This window comes from Hemicordylus capensis, chromosome 1 (genome assembly GCF_027244095.1).
Source record: "Hemicordylus capensis ecotype Gifberg chromosome 1, rHemCap1.1.pri, whole genome shotgun sequence".
In the NCBI taxonomy this organism is placed as follows: Eukaryota; Metazoa; Chordata; class Lepidosauria; order Squamata; family Cordylidae; genus Hemicordylus; species Hemicordylus capensis.
In genome coordinates this window covers 434,996,596-435,021,425 of record NC_069657.1, presented here as the reverse complement: position 1 = coordinate 435,021,425, position 24,830 = coordinate 434,996,596, and the positions used below count along the sequence as shown (strand labels likewise).

The following is a 24,830-nucleotide window of genomic DNA, read 5'->3' as shown; positions in this document are numbered from 1 at the left end:
ACTGTATCAATATCACTGCAAGATCAACCCATGCCTAAAGGGAGAACAAAAGGAAAGAAGAAGGGAACAAGAAGCACACAGGTAAGGAGCAGAGGAGTCCATTCTCTCCTCTAAAGACTGGTAAAACGTCATCCTTCTGGACATGTTCAGTGCCATCTTCCATGACTGAAAGTTACGCCACAGCAATAAGCACCACAGAAACACACAGGGACACTGATACCTGCAATCCTAAGGCCCACTATGTGGGGGGAAAGCACCACTGAGAACAATGGTCCTTCCTTCCGAGAAAACATGTTAAGGTTTTGGGCGCCAGACATTTTTCCTTGAGCACAGGGGCATAATTGTAACACATCCATCCCCAAAAGGTCACTGAGGGCCCCTCACTTGCCACCCCCCAAATTACCTGCCACTTCTCACCCCCAGGTGGGCTTCCTGTTCACCTGCTGCCTCCACAGCGGCTCTGCTAAGCCCACTCAGAGCCCTGGTTTCAGTGCCTGGTGCCATGCATCTTGGTCCTGCTTGCTGGCAACAGCACAGTATAATGATGTCACAGCCCAGTACTAAGCTGTGATGTCATTCTATTGCACTGCTGCCGGTAAACAGAACCAAGCCACACTACACCAGCCATTGAAATCCATGGCTCCGAATGGGCTTAGTGGAGCCACTGTAGGCAGCAGGTGAGCAGCCCAGGGAAAAGAAGCTGCAGTTAATTGCGGGGGGGGGGGGGGAGAGACGAAGGCAGGTGAGCAGGGGGTGGTGGCAGTGCACCAAATTTGAACATGGGCTGTCACCATGCAACTGCTTGAACATGTACTGGCTAGTGTAACAACACTAAAGCAGAAATACACAGAATCTTTGGGTCTATCAGAGCAGCTCACCTTGTGCCCAAGATTCAAAATCAAAGCCTCTGTATAAGTCCTGTAACAGGCTTATCTCTGTGCAGCACCCTAAGCCAGAACACACATACGTAAGGACAGATGAATCAGCTACAGCACTGACTTTTTAATTTTAATGGCAACTAAGAATCAAATGAGGAGCTTTACTTTTAAGCAAATGCTAAGAAGAATATCAACATAGTTACCTATATTTTATATAGAATTCTACACCCATCATTATCCAACACAAACATCTGCTATTTTATCTTTTTCCTCCAGATTATCTACCCCCAAAGCCAACACAAACATTTTATCTACCTGTAGCGTTTCTCTGCTAACATAAGCAATCTGCTGTTCTGAAAGAGGTCCAGTCACTGGAAAAAAAAACCACCCCCACAAAGAGAATACAAATTAGAACGTGTATTACATTTTTTCATTGTTAATCTTGAACAATCCATCCAGATTTCTCATTCAAAATTATTTCCAGTAGAGAGAATACTGTCCTCTAAAACTCAGTCAGAAAGTCAAAAATGCTCAACAAATAAGGATTTAGGCTGGGATTTGCAGCGATCCTCCAAAGAACTAAGCCATCTAAGTTCCATCTCATTCTCTTCAGTGGATGTCTTACTCCTCTGGCCCCAATAGGGGAAAAAGCATGATCAGCATCCAGAGCAACACTAGCAGAAAGCAGAGTTAGTGCAATTGTCACCTGCTCCCCAAGCAGCCCCTTGAGCCTCTGAAAAAGCTGTTGCTGAGGATCAATGTGCTCTTGGAAACAACACTGGCTGCAGCATGGGTGGCTAGAGCGGCGGGTGGGGGGGAGCGCCCTGGCAATCAAGTGGAGCTCTACTAATTGAAAAATTCCTCACCCCTACAGTTGCTTGGACCACAGCCTATGTCACTGTAGGGTTCTTGAACAGCAGCTTCCCCCAGGAGGCTTGACAGCTTACCTGGGGAAGTTAATGCACTAACTCTGCTTTCCACTGGTGTCACTCTACATGCTAGCCTGTCTTTGCCACAGAGTGAAACATGCTATCACCACATATTTGTCTTTTGTTTCTCCTTTCTTATCTTTAAAAAGCACCTGGATTGGAAACCCTCTTGTTTTGCAGCTATTTTTAGTGAGTCACTGTTGGTCCTTTTTAGACATCTCTTTCTTTCCTCACATGTGTCCCCCCCCCTTTTTTTTAGAAACAGGTTTATGTTTTTATTTTTGTAAATCCTTGAGTACAGCATCTTAAAGTGCCCCAAGAGCAGTGGACTAACATTGTGTTGGGGGAGGGGTGGGGTGTTAAATAAACTTAAAAACTCTCAAAGTACAAAATGTAAAAAAGCAACTTAAGACTTTTTAAATTTGTTCAGGCTTTTACTCGGGGGTTGCCAGTATCTCCCCTCACCTGCTGCTCTGTTTTGGTCTGTTCCATGGCTGCTGGTTTTTCGTGTCTTCATAGTTTTTTATTATTATTATTATTATTACATTTATATCCCGCTCTTCCTCCAAGGAGCCCAGAGCGGTTTTAATTGATCTTAATGTTTTAATGTTATTTTTATGGTCTTTTATTGTATTTTAACTTTTGTAAACTGCCTTGGGATTAGTTTTATGAAAGGTGGTATAGAAATTAAATATAAATAAACTGAAATATTAAGTGTACTCCAATGACTTTGGTGCAACTATAAAATCTGTTCCACTATATTAATTTCTCTTTTTGCAGAATAAGATTACAATTAGATCAACTGAACTGAATCTAATTCAGTTCATAAGATGAACTGAGCTGAATTCTGGATTTTATGTTACCTACAAAGGTAACAGACAGTTGTAACATCTAATTTAAATTGTCTTAATACCAAGAAAAGAGCATGCTGAAATTCTCTTGATTTTACTACTTGTGAATCTCATTGTTAAGGTTGGCCTAGTGTGAAGAACAGCTTGGAAATTAATTAAGACACAGAATATTTCACTCTTTTAAAGAGCAGGTTTGCAGCCAAAATCAGTAGTAACAGGAAAGCATTGATTCCCGACATCTGTTCAGCCACACATGTATAATAAGCTCATTTCCTAGCATGCAGGTGGCAGCATTACAAGGGCATCAATCATAGCATTTAACAAAGAAAAAAAGGAATAACTAGGCATAAAGAAAGAATGTGGCATACTTGTGCAAGTAAAGAACTCCTTTTTATCCTCAGGCATAAGTTACGATGGCTTCAGCATCATAAAAGTTATACTAGGTCATTCAGTTTTCCAAAAAATGAAAGAAAACCCTCATCTTCCACTCAATAAGTTGTTTGCAACTTTTGCAAGTAGGAAAAATTGGGTCCAAAAAACGGAGAAGAAGAGGAAGTCAAGAAGAGCTATAGTTAAGATGATCTCTCCACAGCTCAGCAACAACCTGATCATGCAGCCTAACATAATCATATCATACTGTGTCAATGGTGTGGGGTGGGATGTTATTTACTAAGATAAGGTTGAGTGTCACATTCTCCATACGGTGGGTTGAATGAGACTGTAGAGTTTAACAGGCTTTGTGACACGACAGTTTTGGACAATAAACCCTGCCCCTGGCACACTGAAAACTATATCACCCGACACGGGTGGGAGGCGTCCATGATCACATATTCGTAAGCAAGCAAGAACTGAAGCAGAGTGGGCACGGCATCTTAATTTCCTGGCTTCTCAGTTTTTATTTGGGGAATGACAGTGCATAAACAAACAGCAGCATCTATAGTAGCACTTGCAGAAGGACTTTCTGCAGTGCTCGCAAAGTCACATTACCGCCAGTGAGAGGAACCAGCCAAATACATGCTGCGTTTGCACATATCCTGGCTTGTTCAAAGTGGCTGTACAAGAAGTACCTCATTTGCATATACAGAGTTGTGCAACAGTCTAACCTAAGAATGTAACAGCCCTGCTGGATCAGCCCAAGGCCAATCTAGTCCAACATCCTGTTTCCCACAGTGGCCCACCAGATATCTCTGGGGAGCCCACAGGCAAGAGATGAAGGCGTGCCATGTCTCCTGCTGTTGCTCCCCTGCAACTGGTATTCAGAAGCATCCTGCCTTGGAGCCTGGAGGCAGTCTATAGCAATCAAGACTAGTACCCAAAGAGTTTATTGTAGTTTACGGCTGTAAGAAAACATAGGTGCCAGCTGCATATATTTTGGTGAAGCAAAAGTTTAGGTATGTCTGACCCATCCTTTAACCTCCTTTTCACTCAACTTTTTATGTAACTACCCTCTTACATTGCAACCATTCACAAACTTTCCAGGACTAGTGATTGTGAAGCAAAACGAGGCAGCATTCAGAAAAACAATTAAGGAAGAAGGGCCGCTATCTTGAGTAGTAGTTCTAGTCACAGCAAAGATTCACATTATTGTCAAGAGGCTTGCCCTGTTATTTCCTGGTGCCTGTAGATTTCAATAGGTACATTGTGTAGACATGCTCTAGGCTTCAAAACAAACTTTTCTGTATCCAACATTACAGTATTGAAGGAGACAACAGAACTTCCTCAAATTTTCAACTTTCTATTTGCATTTTGCGGTTTTTCTCATTAAAAGGGTAGCTTTAGCTTACCATGATAAATGTCCTGCAATGAACCACCTCCGCAGAACTCCATGCAAATCCACAGTTTATCACGTCTAAAAATAATAGATTGTATTAATTGTGCATATTTAGAAACACTGAACATATGACAAAACACTGAAGTGTGACAAAACGGAATGGTAGTCAAGGCTTCGTTTTCTTATGTAGTTTTACTATTAGCAAGGACAATTTTGCTGGGGGCTGGGTGGGATAAAAGCAAAGTTCTACTGCCTATTTCTTTGAAGTATTCCTTTTTATGAAACTGAAGGAGAAGTCTGCATATTGCAGTGAGTGCCTTGGCTTGCCCACATTCTTCTCCTTTAGCCCCTGCAGAAAACTCTGTGAGAAAGAGCATTCTCCTCACCAAAGTGTGTGCCAAGACCGTATAAGAGCATGAACAGAAGTGTTCTCAATGGCTGAAGCATAACTAAGGAATTTTCTAATCAGGAGGCTTGCTAAAGGGAGAGATGTTAAACCATTTTGTTTGCACTGGGTCTGGCAGGGCTAGTGGCATTTCATTCTCTAGTGGAGTTTCTCGATGCGTTACTGTTGAATTTTACGCTTTTAATTTCAAAATGACGCAATACACTCAGAGCCTTCAGAATAGGCAGGAAAAACAAGGAACATAAAACACCAACATTATTCAAAACACTGCCAAAATCGGCTGTTTGTTTCTGATAAGAAATAGTCATACAAGAAAAGTCTTCAAGTCTTTTCTAGAAGTAACGGGCAGAAGTTCTCATCAAAGCCAGAAGGTTTTAAGTCAAGTCATGGCATTTGAAGCTTGACATTAAATAACAACCCTGATCCAGTCTGTGGGACATGATGGATACCATTTTTAAGCCTGTGGAAATATTCAGCTCCCAATAGCTGAAGTTGAATAATCTGTAAAAAAAACTGTTTCTCAGGTACTGTGAGACGGCAAGAGTTTCCAATGTGCACCTCCATGCAAGGCCCAAATCCCTCATCGATTCTGAGGGTCCCTTAAAGGGCACAGAGCTTTGCTGCATATAAGTGGCATTTTTATTTTTATATTATTATTAACATTTTATATCCCGCTCTTCCTCCAAGGAGCCCAGAGCGGTGTACTACATACTTAAGTTTCTCCTCACAACAACCCTGTGAAGTAGGTTAGGCTGAGAGAGAAGTGACTGGCCCAGAGTCACCTAGCTAGTATCATGGCTGAATGGGGATTTGAACTCGGGTCTCCCCGGTCCTAGTCCAGCACTCTAACCACTACACCACGCTGGCTCTGTGGCTCTGTTTTACAAGGCGTGTGGAGAGTGCTGGAGGGATGAAGTCCTTTCCCAGAGTTTTCCACATCAAGGCTTCATACAAATAAGTTCCACTGAGCTCAGTGGAGAAAGCTCTAGGAAAAGACACATACTACCTGTGTGTCTTCCAAGACGTGGTGAGGAATTCAGGTCCAGCATGCAGGTGCGCACTGGGAATGCTAAGCTCCGCGAGCACACTACCCAAGGGACTGTGCTGATTACTTGGCTTTGGCTATCTGGACTCAAAGATTTCCACAGACCTATCATTTTTATGCACGGAACATTTTTCACTTAGAAAAAAATTGCAAAATGCTCAAAATCACCAACTCAATGAGGCTTAATCAAACTTCTACAAATGAGAAAGAAGTAACTTTAAACAAACTGCTCTAGATAACATTACTCTTGGCTGAGGTTCAAGAGCACATGTCAGAAATGTGGCTAAATCCAATCTACTGTCCTGAAAAGATTCAAAACAATGTTTTTAGGCTTTATGCACTGTGAGCAGTTCCATTGTCATTGTAGGATTTAGAGTTGTTATTATTATTATTTAGAATATTTATTGTATCCAAGGAAGCCTTGCATCCAAAGGCACTTACATGAGCACGATGCCCCAATTTTTGATGATTTCCCACCTCTTACTGTAGTCCATCCCCATGCACACCCATCCTACACTGTTCTGGAGAGACCCCAGATACTCAAGAGCACAGTTTGGGAAGCACAGGAACCTGTAGCAAGGAGGAAGGGGCAAAACACCCCATTACATGAGCAGAGTTCCACTTGCACAGTAATTTGGGTGACACAACCCTACATATGCTCTTATACGAGACTCCCAGTGATCTCCCAGCCAGACTGCTGATAAAAACCACACACAGTAATTTTCAGTAATACCACAGGAATGGGCATTCACAGACAATTTACAGGGTTCACCTTTAGCAGTTGCCATCACAAAGAAATTCAGCAGAATAGCATTCTCTCAGCACTAAAACTAGATGCCAGGACCAACTTCACTATTAGATTCCCACTTGTTAGACAGCTGTTAAAGGCCAAGGAATTCTGCTAGAAGAAAAGCTAGCATATAGATCATCAAGAGAACAGCTAGAAAAGAATGCCTTAATACAGTGCAGGGAAAGTACTGAGTGGGAATGTAATAAAGGTCTTTTCAATTGAGAGATGACAGCATTAATTGATTCATCGGCATGACTAATTGATTAATTCCTTGATCACAGATTTAAAGGATCATCTGGACTCTCAGACCACAAGAATTAATCTGGCTCCACCACCTGTTCCCTTCACTTATATTGTGCTCCATCCCAACCTCTCTTAAAGGTGTTGGCTAGAGAGGCAAGCAAGAAAGCCAGTTGAAGGGAGGTGGAGTCAGGGAAAGCATGCATAATAATTTTCCAGGAAAAGGATAAAGTTCTGTTGTGCAGAATCTAGGCTAGGAATAAGCAAGGAGTCTGAAGGGATTGGTTATGGAGATGAGAAAGCAGACTCCCTAAGGAGAGGGGGATGCCACAGATAATTAGAAGTTGGGACTGATATTCCCTCCCATTCTCCCGCACACAAGGTCACAACCGGTCTTTCATTTTTGCAAACAGTAAAGAACTTTTAGATGAATAAAATAGGCTATTAAAAAAACTATACCTGAGATAGCTGCCAAAATAAGCAACAATGTTGGGATGCTTACAGTCTTTCATCATAATGATTTCCTGCTGCACTACAGCAAAATCTTCTCCTGGGGAGGAGGGAAAAAAAAGAGTGTGGGCTTCTTAATTTTAGTTATTCAATTTTAATGAAGAGGATACAATTACTGTCCTACTTTACAAGAATGTTGTAAAGGTTACTGAAATAATGTATGTGGGGAAGAAGATTGAACATTTGTATACAATCTTCTTTATTATAAGCTTATTTATTCAGATATTTTCTACATAAAACCTCTCTTAGCAATAGTTAGCTTATGGTGCTATCTTCTGTTAAACTGTACTAACAGGTATTTAAATACTGCGTTACCAAAAGAGTTTGGCTACTGAAGTTTGACAGCAAGAGTTGGAGTTAGACATGATGCTTGGTATGAAGATGATGTTACCGATGGCTACCTCCTGAGAAGTTCTCCTGTCTTAATAATATTTAAGGCAGACTTGAATGGCATCATAGCATGGGCAATTCTACACCTCACATTTTTGGATACCGCTGGTGGGAAAAGGAAGAGGCAAGAAACCTTCCCTCCTAGAAGTAATAGGAGGAGAGACAACATCTAAGATGCACTTGGTATGTGCCATTTACTGGGTTCAACATTCATCTAAATAGGCCCTTCCTCAGAACACTGGGTTCTGTAGTCAATGTGGCAAAATAGTCAGAATTGTTTTACTACACAGAATACAGAACACAATATCCTTCAAGGAAGAATATATACTCTTTCTAGTGTACCTTGGATATTGTCTCTCTCCTGCTGTATCTGCTGCTGGTGGGTGAGAAATCAGCGTAAATGAATCCAACTACCCTTTACAGAAAGATAAATGAGAACTTGACATAGAATTGCTCTTTTGGGTGGCAGCTCTGTGCCCAAATATCATGTCCAGTTCATCCTCTGGAGGCTGCAACCCACACGAGTTCCTATGCGGATATGTATAGGAACCACATATTTTAGTCCATACTTGATTATTTACATCTGTCTATTTTGCTGTGTTTGGAAGTTGCAGAACTCTGCTAGCTGCTGTCTAGCTGGGTTAATCTACATACATGCTCTTATACAGAGCATGATTTATTTGCTTTCCTATGAACACAGGAAGCTGCCTTATACCAAGTCAGACCATTGGTCCATCTAGCTCAGTATTGTCTATAAAGCCCTGCAGCAGCTTCTCCAAGGCAAGGTTAAAGGCAGGAATCTCTCAGCCCTATCTGGAGATGCTAGGGAGGGAATCTGGGACCTTCTGCATGCAAGCATGCAGTTGCTCTTCCCAGAGCAACCCCATCCCCTAAGGGAATATCTTACAGTGCTCATAGGTAGTCTCCTATCCAAATGTAAAGCAGGGCAAACCCTACTTAGCAAAGGAAACATTTCATGCTTGCTACCACAAGATCAGCTCTCCACCACAAACTCAGGTTTTCAAAAGATATGTAATTTTGAGCAAGAATAACGACAGAATATATTGGGAATGACAAAATAAGAGCAGAGATCAGGGAACAGCTGCTATAGTGCACACTGAAATGTCATGTCCACGACTGCTAGAAGTTCTGCACAGATCCAGTCATAGCTAGATGGTTCACACATACTTTAAGCATCTCTCCAAAGCCACAGGCATTCAGAATGTCTGCATTTTTAAAGTGAAATCTGATATGCTGAGGGAATCTACACTGGTCTGGCTGTATGTTACACAATCTAATTCTGGATGTCCAGATACTGGAATATTTCTGTGTGTCCACCTTCGCTCCAAAAACCTGCAGCCTTCTCATATGTTTGCCTTGGCACAGTCTACTCTATAGAAGGAAGTTTATCCCTTTGCTCTTTCCTCTGTACACTGATACACTGGTCTCTAGGTGTTCTGTAACTTACAAAGGTCCTTGAAATATGGCCAAAGCGTTACCTACAGGCACTTCCCTGCTTAGATCATCTTCTTAAATAGAACAAATAATTCCATGGTAGCGTGAACTTAAAGCAAGCCAATTGAGCATACAAAGGCAAAAACCTTTGGTTGATCCCCCCGCCTTGCCATTTCTGACCAACTTGCTAGCATGCTTGCTTGCTTATTTATTTGATTTATATACAGCCCTTCCAAAATGGCTCAGGGCAGTTTACAACAGAATAAAACCAATTAAAACATTCAAACAGCTAAAAACCCTGGAGTACCAGGGCAAACATTAAAACAGTTAAAACAAATTAAAAACCCTGAAAGGCCAGGCCAAACAGATGGGTTTTAAGGGCTCTCTTGAAGGTCAGTAAGGAATTAAGAGTATGAATTTCTGCAGGGAGTGCATTCCACAGCCCAGGAGCAGCTACAGAGAAGGCCCGCCTCTGAGTTGCCACCAAACGAACCAGTGGTATCTGAAGACGGACCTCCACAGATGACCTTAACGTGCGGTGGGGATCATGTAAAAGAAGGCGCTCTCTAAGATATCTCGGGCCCAAGCCATTCAGGGTTTTAAATACCAGCACTTTGTATTTTGCCTGGAAACATATCGGCAGCCAGTGTAACTCTTTCAAAACAGGCATCATATGGTCTCTCCGGGTTGCCCCAGAGACCAAACTGGCTGCCGCATTTTGAACTAAATGAAGTTTCCGGACTACGTACAAAGGCAGCCCCACGTAGAGCGCACTGCAATAGTCAAGCCAGGAGGTTACCAGCTGATGCACCACTGTTTTGAGGTCATCCTCTTCAAGGAATGGGCGCAGCTGTCGAATCAGCCGAAGCTGATAGAAAGCACTCCTGGCCATGGTCTCCACCTGAGATACCAGGGTGAGGCCTGGGTCCAGGAGTACTCCCAAGCTGCGCACCTGCTCCTTCTGGGGGAGTGTAACCCCATCCAGCACAGGGAGATCTAACTCACCCCTCAGATTCTGAGCCCCCACAATGAGCACCTCCGTCTTGCTTGGATTCAGCTTCAATTTGTTATCCCTCATCCAGCCCATTACTGCCTGTAGGCAGGCATTTAGAGAATGAGTGCCATTTTCCTGAAGATGAAAAGAAGTAGATTTGGGTGTCATCAGCAAGCATACTGATAACACCCAGCACCAAACCTCCTGAGGACCTCACCCAGCGGTTTCATGTAGATGTTAAAAAGCATTGGTGACAGAATGGAGCCCTGAGGGACTCCTGTTTTGAGGAGCAACTGTCACCAAGCTCCACCATCTGGAATCTACCTGAGAGATAGGAACAGAACCACTGCAAAGCAGTGCCCTCTATCCCCAACTCCCCCAGGCAATCCAGAAGGATACCATGGTCGATGGTATTGAACGCCGCTGAGAGATCCAGAAGAACCAGCAGAGTCACACTCCCTCTGCTGATTCCCCGGTAAAAGTCATCCATCAGGCCAACCAAGGCTGTCTCAACCCCACAGCCAGCTCTAAAGCCAGTTTGAAATGGGTCTAGATAATCAGTTTCCTCCAAGACTGCCTGGAGCTGGTCGGCCACCACTCTCTCAATCACCTTGCCCAACCAAGGGAGACTGGCCTGTAACTGTCCATCACTAAGGGATCCAGGGAAGGCTTCTTTAAGAGTGGTCTAACCATTGCCTCTTTCAGACAGGGGGGCACTCTACCCTCCCTCAGCGATGCATTTATGATATTAACTAGGCCACCTCCAACAATCTCCCTGCTAGACAGAAGCAGCCAAGTCGGGCAAGGATCCAGAGAACAGGTGGTAGGCCGCACCGCCCCAAGCAGCTTGTCCACATCCTCAGGAGTCACAGATTGAAACTGATCCAATCTAATATTGCAAGAGCGATTGCTGGACACCTCCTCCATAGAACTTGCAGAAATAGTGGAGTCCAGGTTGGCCCGAATACAGGAGATCTTATTCGCAAAAACCCCACTAAAGGCATGACAGCAGAGCAGCTCCAGGGACTGATTGGAAGAAGCAGAAACCAAACTCCTCACAACCCGGGATAGTTCTGCCAAGCATGAACCTGCAGCCGCAATATGCGCAGACCAGAATCTCTTTTTTGCCATGTGCACTGCCACCGCATAAGCCTTCAAATGGGTCACATGTTGAATCCTGTCATATTCGAACCGAGTTCTCCTCCACTTGCACTCTAGTCACCTACCCAACCGCTTCAGCCCCCACAACTCCTCAGTATACCAAGGGGCCATTTTTGAAGCAGGTCGGAAGGGACGCTTGGGAGCAATCATGTCTACTGCACTGTTGAGCTCCCTATTCCAGGTTCTCACCAGGGCATCGACAGAATCACCGGCCGCACCAACGTCAAAATCCTCCAAGGCCTTTTGAAATCCCGCTGGGTCCAGCAGCCTTTTTGGACGGACGATCCTAATAGGTCCACCACCCCCGCAGGGGTGGATTGCGGCTGTGAGACCAACCTTAACCAGGCAGTGGTCCGTCCACGACAATGGGGAAACCACTGGATTCCCCACCCATGCAACACCCCCCTGACCCAAACAAAAGACCAAATCGAGTGCATGGCCGGCAACATGAGTTGGTTCAGAAACAAATTTGGATTGGCCCATAGTTGTCATGACTGCTAGGAGCTCCTGAGCCGCACCAGACAAACCAGCCTCAAAGTGGATATTGAAGTCCCCCAGCACCAAAAGTCTAGGAGACTCCAACACCAACTCCGCGACCAGCTCCGTCAGCTCAGTTAGGGAGTCAGTTGGGCAGCAGGGTGGACGGTACACCAACAGAATCCCCAATCTATCCCTAGTTCCCAGCCTCAAAAATATGCACTCACTATAAGTCAGCTGTCTCACAGGGGCCCTGGTAAAGGAAATGGTATTCTTGTGGACCACAGCCACTCCACCCACCCCCCGCCCACTTCCCCTGGCCTGCTCCACAACAGAGTAACCTGGTGGGAGAAGCTGAACCCACACTGGACCACTCGCCTCCCCCAAGCAGGTCTCAGTTATACATGCCAGGTGGTGGACAATTTAGGTCTGATTCTGAACTGACCTGGCATTGCAGATGAGCAAGGCCAGATTCTGTGGGTCACTGGAGCTGCTCCCCAAGGCCTGAGAGTTGACAGAGCAGTTGGAAGTGGAAACAGTTACTAAATTACTGATTTCACTTCCCCTGTAACGGCCAGCTGCTCTGCCAGCGCCAATTCTTCTATTCCCCACCACTACAATAATAGCTGCCCCCGAATTGCCAGGCACACTCCCAGCACCATTCCACTCAAGAGAGCCCAAACACATGTCTGCAAAAGGCCTGGCGCAACCCAACTCCCCAGCCCCACCCCTGAAGGCCCAGCCCCAAAGGCTGGCCCCCTTTGGTGGCCGCCTACAGGCGGCCTGACAGCTACGCCTTTGGCAAGCCTCCTTGCTTTTAAGCTTGCAAGCTCCAGAAGCCACCCCTCTCATGAGCAGCTCCCAGGACAGGCAGCAGGTGGTAGAGCTCAGCAATCTGGGACACTGGCAACCAGCCAGCTGGAACTTGGCAGCCAACAAGCAGGCTGCACTCCGTCTGTGCTGGAATGTCCACAGGAGGCAGAGGGGCTAGATGGTGAGTCCCAGCAAGGCAGATGGAATGGCCCTGCTCCCCCTGTTACCTTCCCACTTGCTTCTGGCAGGTCTCCTTGCTTAGTCATAACATATGACTAAGTTATGCCAATCTTTCTGCTGCCAATTTTTTTTTCTAGTTGTCATTAACCCTTGAAAAGAACTAAGGTGGATTGTGCCTCATTTGAGAAGGGACAAAAATCATAAGACTTTGTTTTCAGTGTTTTGCGACTCCTGTGTTTCAGGTCAGGATCAACCTTAATGAGGTTAAGTACTCTGTGGTGTTTCACTCACCACCCCCTTGTAAAACTGTGTAAACTGCAGTTTATACTAATACAGATCTAGGGGTATTGCCAACCATCATTGCATTGCATTGGAAACTGAAAGTTCTATGCACATATAGTGCAGGGATCAAAGAGACGCCACACAATGCAGATTAATAACATAAACCACCCTTTATGCCTGTAGATGCTTATACCAGAACCTGTTCTTTCCATTTCTTGTAGGAAAGGAGCATTGAGGCAAAACACACAATATATTTTCTATACCCCTAAACAGACCAAGTTCTTATTTCTTTCACTTTCTCTTCTAATGGTCTGGGGGGGTAAATAAGAATGAACCATCTGCTTTACAAACCTGATTTGTAGAAGCTTGTTTTTCAGAGTTAGAATCTTCCTTGTGAATTAATTATTTGACTAATGGCACTTTGCTGATTTCCACCCCCTTCTCAAACGGGGTACGATCCACCCCCATTCTTCCCAAGTTAAAAAGCTTAGAATGGAGAATTCTGCCCTTTGTGATAGATAAGCTAAGGAACAGAACACTGGCATGCCTTAATCATTAAATTGTGAAGATGCATTAATAAGCCATTACTTGCTAGTTATCCGGACCTTAGATGGGCAAGGCTACTGAAGAAACACACAAGAGCTTTGGAGTTGTGGCACCCACTCTTTGTCTTTAGGTTTTTCACTTCAGCTAAGACCCACTCTTAGGAACCACCTTGGGCACTGCCACAGAATAGAATTTGTTGCCCTTTTGCCCTTGGTTTTTAATACTTTTAATGCAATTTTAACATTGTTTTTATTTCTTTACATCATTTTGAGTATTGGGAGGCAGGGACAGAGCAATACAAAAATTATAAAGAAAAGCAAATTTCAAAATTCTCACAAAACTAACATAATATGCTACAACCAAAAAGCTTAGACTAAAGATAATTGTCTGCAGTGCCCATACAAAAATTACTATCAATCTGAAACAAGAACATTAGCAATATAAATATCTATTTTATTCAATTGTTTCTATTATGTATTTTAATTTGTAACTTATAATATTTTAAATTTCGTACACCACCAAGAGATGTAGATATCAGGCGGTATAGAAATATGATAGATAGATAGATAGATAGATAGTCAAGTCAAAATATACATACCTAGAATTCTATAATAAAATATCTACAATACTGTAACACATATCTTTACAAATTTCTCTAAACACTAAAAATTTCTCTTTGAAGAACTTTGAAACAGATACATTAGGACACTGTACTTGGTAATATTCAAGAGATACAAAATATACTTAACATTTCAGTAAGTGCTTTGTGGCAATATGCATTTTCAGGAGAATGAAGAACTGAATACTGTTTAAAAGCACTCTGATGAGAGTCTATAATTAAGTGAAATTAGTCACTAAGTAAATTATTTGTGACATTGATATTCACTACAGAGAGAGAGAGAGAGAGAGAAAACGAGGGAACTGGTAAATACAGGAATCAGAAATGTAGAAAGAGCAAAATGCTCACCTGGTTCTAACTTTATTACTTTAATCGCAGCCAATTCACTTGTGATAACATTCCGAGCCTATTTAGAAAAAGAAAAATAAGATTTTAAATAAGAAGGATAACAGTGCTATTAAAACATTTCAAACATTAGAAACAGGGGACCTGACTTCAAATGAAAGAACCTTTAAGAACCCTGGTGGGTTGAAAGGCAGAATTTTAAAATAATTGAATGCTATATGGTGGGAAAGTGGCAGACCACACAAGATTTTGCTTTTGTTAAAAATCATGAACAAAGATACAATGCATCTAGTTAGTTTATGGAAAAGACTAGCTATTGGTATTAAATTATTTAAATTATAATTAGTGATACAATTTATTGTAATACAATTTCTTTTTTCCAAGTCATTACCACCAGAGATAGCTTTAACCGTTTGATGTGCCAGTAATTAATGCATTTGTATAATTCTTCTAATAGACCATGTCTCTCATATATACAGCTATACAGTTAATAATGACAATTATTTAATATTACTAAAAGGCTTGGTACTGTACTGAAAACTGTTTAATTTAGTGAAGTGTGAAACTAATGTCTGGCTTGTATCACTGTTCAGGACAGGCTCTTACATAAATAAATGCTCTTCTGCACATGTGTTTGCACACATACCTTCAACAGGGGGAAAAGCCATGTTAGAGAGGACAGTTCTAAGCCTAGCTCTCTCCCTAAGATCTAGTTTTTCTACTTGCAGTGATTTATTTATTTATTTATTGGTACAGAGGAGTGTAAGCCACCTAATGGTGCAGCAGGGAAGTAACTTGCCTAGGGAGCAAGAGGTTGCTGGTTTGAATCTCCGAGACTATGGGAAACACCTATATTGGGCAGCAGCGATATAGGAAGATACTGAAAGGCATTATCTCATACTGCACGGGAGATGGCAATGGTAAACCCCTCCTGTATTCTACCAAAGAAAACCACGTCGACACCGACTCGACAGCACAACTTTACCCTTACCATTACAGAGGAGTGTATTTAATCATGTCTCCTTTTCTGCATGAATCCCCACCACACATAGGTTTGCCATGCCATGAGAACTAGACTGTTCTGAATAAACAACATACTTCTTCCCACCATCACACTCTGCTGGATTAGTAACTTCCTCATGTTTGGCAAACCTAGTTAGTCATTTGATTTAAACTAACATATCAAGCTATTTACATGTCCTGCAGAGTTTGAGCCTGGCTCCCAACTCTGATCTCAAGGATTCATGCAAACGACAGTTTGCCAGTTTGGGTGCAATGGCAAACCATGATTTGCTGAAAACCCAGAAGTTACCGATCAAGCAAAGTGTGTGAGGGAGAGCATGCAAGCGCAGGGCTACTCTAAACCACCATTTATTACATACAAACCAACTGAGTTATTGGCACAACCTAAACTTTTATAATTAGAAGTACACATTGTCATAGACCCGATTAGAAGTTAAATTTAAAGCCACCAAGACAAGAGAGTGAAAAACATAAGCATCACCTTCACCAACAGCTAAATGTATCTTAAATACCAAGAAACACATGTATGGGGTCTGCTTACATCGGACGGATCCTATTTTCTGACTGAATGAAAGCCAAGTTATTAAAAAGGGAGTTAAAGAAACCTGTGTAACTGTTTTTCTACGTGAATTAGTTCACAGATCACACAGAATAGTAGGTTTTAGCTAATGGAATAGTAGGATTTAAATAACATTTCCCCTTTATTTCCATTTTAAACATTCACTATATTTGTGAAACTTTTCAAATGGTAAAAAGACTGAGTTCTAACAACATTTGAATAAGTTTACATACCCTAACCAACTTCACAAGGTTACTGCTAAGATTAAAACAATGGGAAGATCCATGTACATTGCCCTGAGACCCTTGGAGGAAAGGTGGGATATAATGTAATCCATTTTTAAAAAGCTATATAGAAAGGCCATTTTGCTGGTTATGCCTATTAGTCATGCTATACTTCCAGCGTATGTTAGAGGATGGTGTGAGGACGGGCCAATATGATCAATCGGTAATGTGGAGGATTTGACCTTGGAAATTCTAACCTCACACTTCCCACATCTAGCTTATTTTATAGCTTTACCAAACTCCAATGTGCCCTGCTGCCAACAAATCTCTAATTAAATTGCTGTAACCTTTCCCACTTAATAAATGGTTAAAGGCTTTAGATGTGGTAGAACCAAAACTCAAAGACTTCTTTAATTTTTTTAAAAAATCTTTTATTAAAATATTATATGTTATGTTTACATACTAAAATAAAAAGATGTTTTAAACAAATAGAACCATTTCTCCTGTGAATTATTGATTACTAGCTGGCTCGCGCGCAGAGGATCTGTGCCTTAAGTTCACCCTCATTCTCGGCCCCTTGTTTTCAGCCCTCCCCCTCCTCTTCCCCCCCTCCAATGTTTTTTCTCTCAGCCACTTTTCCCAGCTGTTTCTCCCCCCCACCCCGCCCAGCTACCACTTTCTCTCCTCCCCCCCCGCCGCCGCCACTTTCTCCCCTCCCTGCAGCTGCCACTTTCATTTTCTCCCCACCCACCCCTGGCCGCTGCTTTCTCTCCCTGCCAGCCCACCTGTTCACTGGCCTGCCCGTCGGCCTTATCTTCCCCACCACTGTCATTTTCCTCTCCCCCTCCTCCCGCTCGCAAACTCTCGCGAGAGCTGCCATGAATGTTATTAGCAACGCGTACGTCTGAGAATTATATAGAGAGAGATAGAGAGAGATTTTTGGTGTAGATCAATTCCAGCTCTTAACCCAGTCGAAAGCCAGATTTCTACTAGCACCTCCCCAGTGGAACCTCTACTGTTGTAAAAGTGTGCTGTCTCCATAAATGCTCCAGGTCTCTCTGCTGCTCTGGGTCCAGCCTGGCACTTGGCAGTTGGAACTGAACCTTCCTTCCTTATAGGTTCATGCATTTCCGCCATACTAACTAAAAGGCTTCCAGACATGCTGATGTCTTTTTTCTGGTCCTTCTCCAGACTTCTGGAGACCAGTCATAACTCTTCCAGGTGACTCTTCCTGGAGGCTCAGCCCCTTAGCTCCTAGGAGAGTCCTAGAGTGCTGCCACTCCCTAAGTGACCAGCTCTCCTTGCCTGCTCCAGCTTTGGCTTGTCTGAGGAAGAGGACTGAAGGCAGAAAGCCATGTGTTCCTTTGCTGTCTTCTCCACCCCATCTCCTCTCAAAGCTCTTTATACAGACCTCACTTTAGAACTGTCAGGGCCTCTAACCAATCCCTGAGAGAATTATGTCAAGCCACCTTTTCACCAGTGTCAGTGTCCAGGTGAACAACTGACCAATCCTCTGAAGCACTGACCCTCTAAGGCATGCACACGTGTGCACGCTCACAAGTTTTTGGATGTCCGCCCAGCTCATTTTAGATTCTGCTCAGGCTGAATCAGGAAGGCCCCATTCTGAATGCACGTGCACACACACACTGCCTTGATACTGCTGCCCAGAACAAAATTCATTCCGCACAGAGAAATAACTACTCCTTTAGAGGTCTCTCTTTATAGTTCCCAGGCCTATACAACACATTGTGTCTCTATTATGTCCCCTTCAACCTCTGTATACCAACAACAACACTACATGTTTAAAAACACCATGAAGAAGGCGGACTCTCCACAGAAGGAAACCAGAGCAGTCTTCCAAATTCTGCCTCTCTACTGGTATACTGAACTCTTATGAGTTACTGCATCTTATCTTAGAAATGATTCAAGAGTGCTATCTGGCAGGCTGTACAGGTTTTAGTGTAACCTTGGTCTAAGTAACAAATGTCAAGCCTATCAACCTATACCCACCCACCAACCCCCGCCTTAGGAGAGGTTTCTGGATCCCAGTCGCTAATGCAAGTCATGGGACCTTGCCATGGACATAATCTGAACCAATGCAAAAGAAGAACAACAATGCAAGTGGTGGCTGAATCAACCCCATCCCTCAATTTAAAATCATTGCTACTGCCTTATAAAACCATCAAGTGTCAGCAGCAGAGTTAGAAGCCAAAAACAGCCTACACTTGTCATCACTTTGCTGCCCCTGGAAGACCAGCAGCCAAGAGAAGGTCCAAATTAGAGATGTGAACAAACGCCAGTTTGTGCAGTGGTTCGTATAAGAACCAGTTTGTGGTTTTACAAACCAGTTTGTGCCAGTTCAGCCCAACCCCAAACCAGGAGGCAGTTCGAGGGTGGTGGCGGGGGGCATCTTTAAAAGTGAGTAGAGCAGATCCTTCCCTGCGTGCCCACTGCTCCAGCCTATGCATGGTGCCAGCACAAACATGGCATGGAGTGGCGGGCATGCAGGTAAGGACCTGCTCTACTCACTTTTAAAGGTGCCACTTGCCACTGCACCACCACCCCGGCACCACCCTCAAACTGCCAAACTGGTTTGTGGCTGGGCCAGACTGCCACAAACAGTTTGCCAAACTACAGACTGTTTTGTATTCGAACCACTGCACAAACCAAGGTTCGTGCACATCTCTAGTCCAAATCCAGCTCTCCAAGTTTCCAACAAGAATATTTTTTCATATGAACGTTATAGTTCTGTACTGTAATTCCAAGCAATGGTGATCTTGTTAGCTGCCTTGAACACAAAGGAGGGTTGACTGTGCAACAGACCCAAACAAGATAGCTGCACTATCTCCAACAGCAATGGGAAATCGTATCAGTAAACTGTGGGATTTTTACAGCTGTCAAATGATTAATTCTCTGCTTTACTCTTCAAAAACTACATTTCTGGGTGAAATGTGAGGTTCTCTCTGCCAGGTTTTATAACCGATTATCATAGTTCAAGCTCCAACAAACAAAGCCAATAAGTAAGTAGGCACCGTTTGGTATGAAATGCCAGCTAATGAACAACAGAATGATCAACAAGCTGCACAACATGCTTTCTTGAAAAATGGTTAGGTGAATTAATCAACTTTATCAGAACAGTACCACATATGTTAACCAAGAAACTCCAAGGCTCAGATCAGATGTATAAAACCTCTCTATATGGCAGTGAGCATTTTACATATAGAGTGCAGGTTAAACTCCTGCATTCTTATCCTATATGAGGAGTAAAACCAGGGAGAGAATATGAATACTGCATGCAACTTTTTAAGTTCTCTTTTTAAAGGAGAAGTCATTACCACCCAAGTAGGGCCTTCCACATCTATTCCCAGAATGCCTCTGTCCATTAGAGAGAAGTACTACTTCTTTTGAAAGCAAAAGAGTTGGCAGTATCCTGGGAATTTTTCCATTGCAAGATGACTCTGCACTCACTATATAGCACTGATTCATATGGAAAAGGGTCCTGTAAAGGGTCTATTATACACGAGGAACACAAGCTGATTTAAGCATTGCAAGTCTCAAATCCCAAGTTGTGTGGAACTTTCTATATTCCACCACCACATGCACCTACACGATGAGGAGAGCACCATAAATCATCTTGCAATGAGGAGAAATCCACTTATATTTCATAATTTTGAGCTAATTTTATATATTTTGATATATTATTTTTTGAACTTTAGATGGGTGGTAAAAATTAGGACTCTGGGCAACTCTGGCAGCATGGATTCAGCAGCTGGCACACTCTACTGACATGGACTTGGACTGAGGTTCTCAAACATACCACTAAGTAAACCCACAAATTAAATTTTGTCTTTGCTCAAAACCCATACCTTTAAGTTCCAATCCCTGGCTTGGCATGCAGCACTCATCTCAACAAACACTAGCACCACTACTATGATAACAGCCAGAAGGCTTCCATGACCCCACCCCACCCATATGTATGACCCCCATAGTCCGGCACTCAGTGCCCTGACCATGGCAAGACACAGCCATGCCGAAGGAATAAACACAATGCAAACACACTGTACTATCCCAATTTTGTTTGGACAAACACAGACCATTTCTCATACACTTTCAAGACAGAACTCCTCAAACTAAAGACCACTGTTAGGAGTACATCTACAAATGGAAAATGTAAATGTGACACACACACACTTGCACTCATCAGTGAGCTGCAATTGGTTGCAGCTCCTGTTGAATGTATACTCAGTGGCATACAAAGATGCCACAATTTGCAGATGCCACAAAATATCCCATCCCAATCTTTTTATTTCACTCATCCGAAATGTGAATATTAGCTAACAGGCAGAGATCCATAAATTTTGGATGCACTTGGTAGCCAACACAGTTCAGTTTTCTCACTTTGTACTCCACTGAAGTAAACAAACCAAGAGAATATTTTTGCATCCACTGTCTGACAAAGGGATTTTACGGGGAGGAGTGGCAGGCAGGGTACAAATGTGTTTGTGCAAGCCCTTCCCATCGGTTTGTACCATCCCAGCAAAGGATCCAGCTAGCCTGATTTTGAAAGAAGCACATTCTGTCTCCCATGATGCCAGGAGATTTTTAAGAGCTTGTTACTCCTATCAAGGAGTGTCCTGGAAACATTCTCTGTTGGTTGTCAGAATGAAATTTCTGTTTGCCACTAGCATCCACTTGTGAACTCCTGCTAATGGTTAATGCTCCATTAGCTACAGATTGTTTTGATTAAGCCAAGTTTGTTAGTGGCTCATTAACTATTCAGAATTACACAACCTTAGTTAAGGTCCTCATAATGTTCACAGAAGCCAAAGAAAGACCTCTGGCTCACATACATGCAAAAACCACACATTTAAGAACATTTTGCATGTGCAAAGGGGGAAGGGCAATTTTTGACAAGCCCTCTTTTTTCTGCTGTCCCCACTGCCCCATCCCCCCTCAGGGACATATTTTTGAAGGAAATTGGGGAAAGCAGAGAAGAGGGGGTCAATTATTAAAAAGTCACCCCCTCCTCTGTTGTATGTGCAAAACATTCTTAGATGCAGATGTTAGTATTCAAATAGCTCACATACTGTTAACTTTAAAATGCACTTCCTGATTTTCTTGTATTATCCAACATATTATGCCACTATCCTTTGCAAGTCATGTTTTAAGTTAGCATGTTGTGGTTTTTCAACATTTTAAGATGTTCATGGATTGGGGATGCATATTCTTTTGAGCATCATTTCCATTTTAGGAGAACAAACAAATGTTTAACTATTCAACTAAGCACTTCAATGAATTTTTACAGAATCAGAAAAGTCAATGAAATCAGATCTAGTTCTAGGCTTTAGAAATCACGCAAGCAATATGTACTTATTTTGCCCAAATCTTTTGTGGTTTGGAGTATGTTTTACATGCGTGCACATGCACAGCCCCTGTTGTGTACAGGAGAATAACAGATGCATTTCTAGCATACTTTTCTCCCAACTGCCAGCCATGGTGGTATCAGAAATAGTTTTGCAGTAACTGAATACATAGTGCTCTAAAGGCGAGAAGCCTCTAAAAAAATTAAAGAAAAATGACCAGATTTATCTCAAAACCTTAGTAAAAGGCAGATAACATCCAAGTGTTTTACACTATTTCCTTATTTCAGCCTCAAAACCACCCTGATAAGTTACCAGAGGCCTGAAAGGTTGCAGAAGCTTCTTTAAAGACAGCAAACTGGGGCAGTAAATGCCTCCAAAGTCACCCAATGGAAATACAACTTTAGTGATATTTGTATCTACATCCATCTAGTCCAGCAGTCTATCTACTGACTCACTCTTTTCTATGAGTAGCATTCTCAAAACCTCTAATCCGACTACCTCTAACCTATGTACTTTCAGATCAGAGTGGTTGATCTTTTCCTAATTTTTTTTTAAATTAAAGGATGCAAAAACATTTTAATAGGAACGCCAATGAAAACTGACAGTTCTGTTCTATAGATGTTCAGTTCCCAAATGTTCAATAGGGCTAACTTCCAGGAAAGCATATATAGAATTGCAGCTGGAATTACTGATCTCCTCAGTCCAATTTGCTAGTTCAGATCTGCCTCTTAATCTGGCCCATCCCCGAGTCACTCCTCCAGGTTCTGTAACTTCAGTACACTAACTTATCTGCATCCCAAACAGCCCAAATCCATTCATTCCTCTTATTAATTTGTTTACAGTCCTCCTGAACAGTGATTCCCATTCCTCCCCAGACAGGTTTAGAACTCAGTTTAGAACTACATGCACCTCTGGATCAGGAACAACAATATTTTAGGTATAATTTTTTTTATTGAAAGCGCCACTGGATCAGGGGTATAATATACGCTGTTTGAAGCTATTAATGAAGTACTTGTCATCATGCTTTATCATACTACCTTTTGTCATTTTTCATTGTTGGGGGCAGGGGAACTCAAAGACAGACACAGACAAAAAACGGCATTGTTCTGTCAACTGTTTTCAGTAGCTCTTATACTGAGCACAGCATTGCTCCAAGTTCCAACTTGGATTAAAAGACATGTTAGAACGTTGCTATGAACAAGCCCTAAGGAGCCTGTCAAAGGAAGGTGTTGGTGAATGACAAGGCAAGCGCAGTTTGTTTCCTCGCTCCTTTCCTTTGCAAAGAGAGGTGAGGGAAATTCATTTCACCTGTTTGTATGGAGTTACAGCTGTAGCTCTTTGACATCCCTTCTTATTTCAATGCATGGCTGTGCCAGGAGCTGTGCCCTAGTTTATGGAAACGCTGGTTCAAAGGAGTCCTTTCCACACCATGTGTGTGGCAGAACTTCAAGAATGACACCCTCACCATCAAGAGCTCAACAGGCCCAAAAAGCTTCATTCTCATAAAGGGGAAAAGATCTCATCACCACCCCACACACACTCTTTTGATATCAGACTGACAGCTTCTAGCAGGAAAGAGAAAGCCTCCAGCTTAGCAACCCTCAAACAAGGGAGAACCCCGATTACTAGCCCCAGGGTCAGCTGAAACAGATTTGGGCTGATAAGCCTCTGGGAGCAGGGAGCACAACATAATGGGCTCTAGGGTGGTGGGGGAGAAGGGCTGAGGGCTGTTTTGGGTTGGGGGGTGGGGAGAACTAACAAGATCACAGAAGAAGAGAGGTCTTGGTTGAGGGACCAGGAGGAGTGAGTGTGCTGGGCTACAGAGTGGGTCAGTGCAAGATGACTGACAAACCTGGTAAGGGAAACTGGATCTCAACTGAACATGCTCTTCTGGGAAGTACGAATCTAACTGACAGATTAGGGAGGAGAGGAATAGTAGGAAAGGGGTGGTGGGATGGTTTGGCTTATGATGCAAACCAATGATCACACTGACATGCCACCATGGGCCTTGACAGATAGTCTGCATCCCCAAGCCAACCCCCTGCATCTTCCACCCTGGGGGGCAAATTAGGAAGACTGCCTGCCTGCTGCACTCAAGAGGCCAGCTTAGCATCTGGTTTTCTTGTTTAGAGAGAGCGTCACGTTTGTGCCAGGATGACGAAGGTATGTGTGCGGAGCCACACCGACTAGTCAAACAAGGAGGATGGAGCTCTGTGGTGGCAGCAGGCACGAGAAAGTGCAGAGGGAGCAGGGATGGGGCATGGCGGGGGTGACATCTCCCATGCCTCTCACAGGAGGGAGAGGGCATCAGAAGAGGATGTGGATCGAGGCTGCAAAACAACAAGAAGGAAGGGTGGAGGTGCAGAAGGGAGAGATTGGCGCGCGGGGGGGGGGGGAGGTTGGAATAGAGTGAACACTGTACAGAGACAAGAGAGGTCAGGCCAGAAGACCCTGGGGAGTGGGGGGAGTCCTGTTGCTTCTCCCTAAAAATATAACGGGGGGGGGACAAATCTGTGCAGCGAGGTGGTCACAAATTCCTGTTGGGGGGGAGAGGAGTGCCGAGCTGCGCAGGATGAGAGACGGGAGGCGGGGAGGGGAGTCTCCCCCTGCGCCCCCCCCCCAATTTGCTTACCTTGTAGACGTCGCCGTAGGTGCCGCTGCCGATGCGCTGGATGAGCTCGAAGTCCTCCTGGGGGTTCCTGCGGGACAGGTCGCACACCCGTCCCCCGCCAACACTCATGGTGCGCCGCCACCCGGAGAAGGGGGCGCCTCCCTCGCCCCGCTCCGTCACAGCCGCCTGCGGGCGGGCGAAGCGGAGGGAAAGGGAGGAAGGAGGAGAGAGGGGGAGCAGGTTGGCGGGTGGGGGGAAAGGAGGGGGGAGGGAGCAAAAGACTCGGGAGCGCTCACCACCAACGCCACCTCCCCCTGGCCTGCTGCTCAGCCAACATGGCGCCCGGAGCCGCTGTCTGCGCAGGCGCG

At 43.7% G+C, this 24,830-nt stretch overlaps 1 protein-coding gene across 9 annotated transcripts in view; it reads right to left on the bottom strand.

Moving 5' to 3' along the window:
* Positions 1–24,830, bottom strand: part of MAP4K3 (mitogen-activated protein kinase kinase kinase kinase 3) — a 122,304-nt gene extending 97,474 nt beyond the window's left edge. For 4 of the 9 annotated variants that reach the window (XM_053242928.1, XM_053242935.1, XM_053242946.1 and 1 more), the window contains exons 1-5: positions 24,484–24,830; positions 14,686–14,743; positions 7,370–7,460; positions 4,443–4,507; positions 1,194–1,249 (exon numbers count right to left, since the gene is read on the bottom strand). In XM_053242928.1, coding sequence (XP_053098903.1) covers positions 1,194–1,249; positions 4,443–4,507; positions 7,370–7,460; positions 14,686–14,743; positions 24,484–24,591 — 378 coding nt within the window. In that variant the 5' untranslated portion in view covers positions 24,592–24,830. Of the gene's footprint in view, positions 1–1,193; positions 1,250–4,442; positions 4,508–7,369; positions 7,461–14,685; positions 14,744–24,483 lie in introns of those variants that run through there. The other 5 variants (XM_053242960.1, XM_053242974.1, XM_053242950.1 and 2 more) reach the window with 3 other exon arrangements.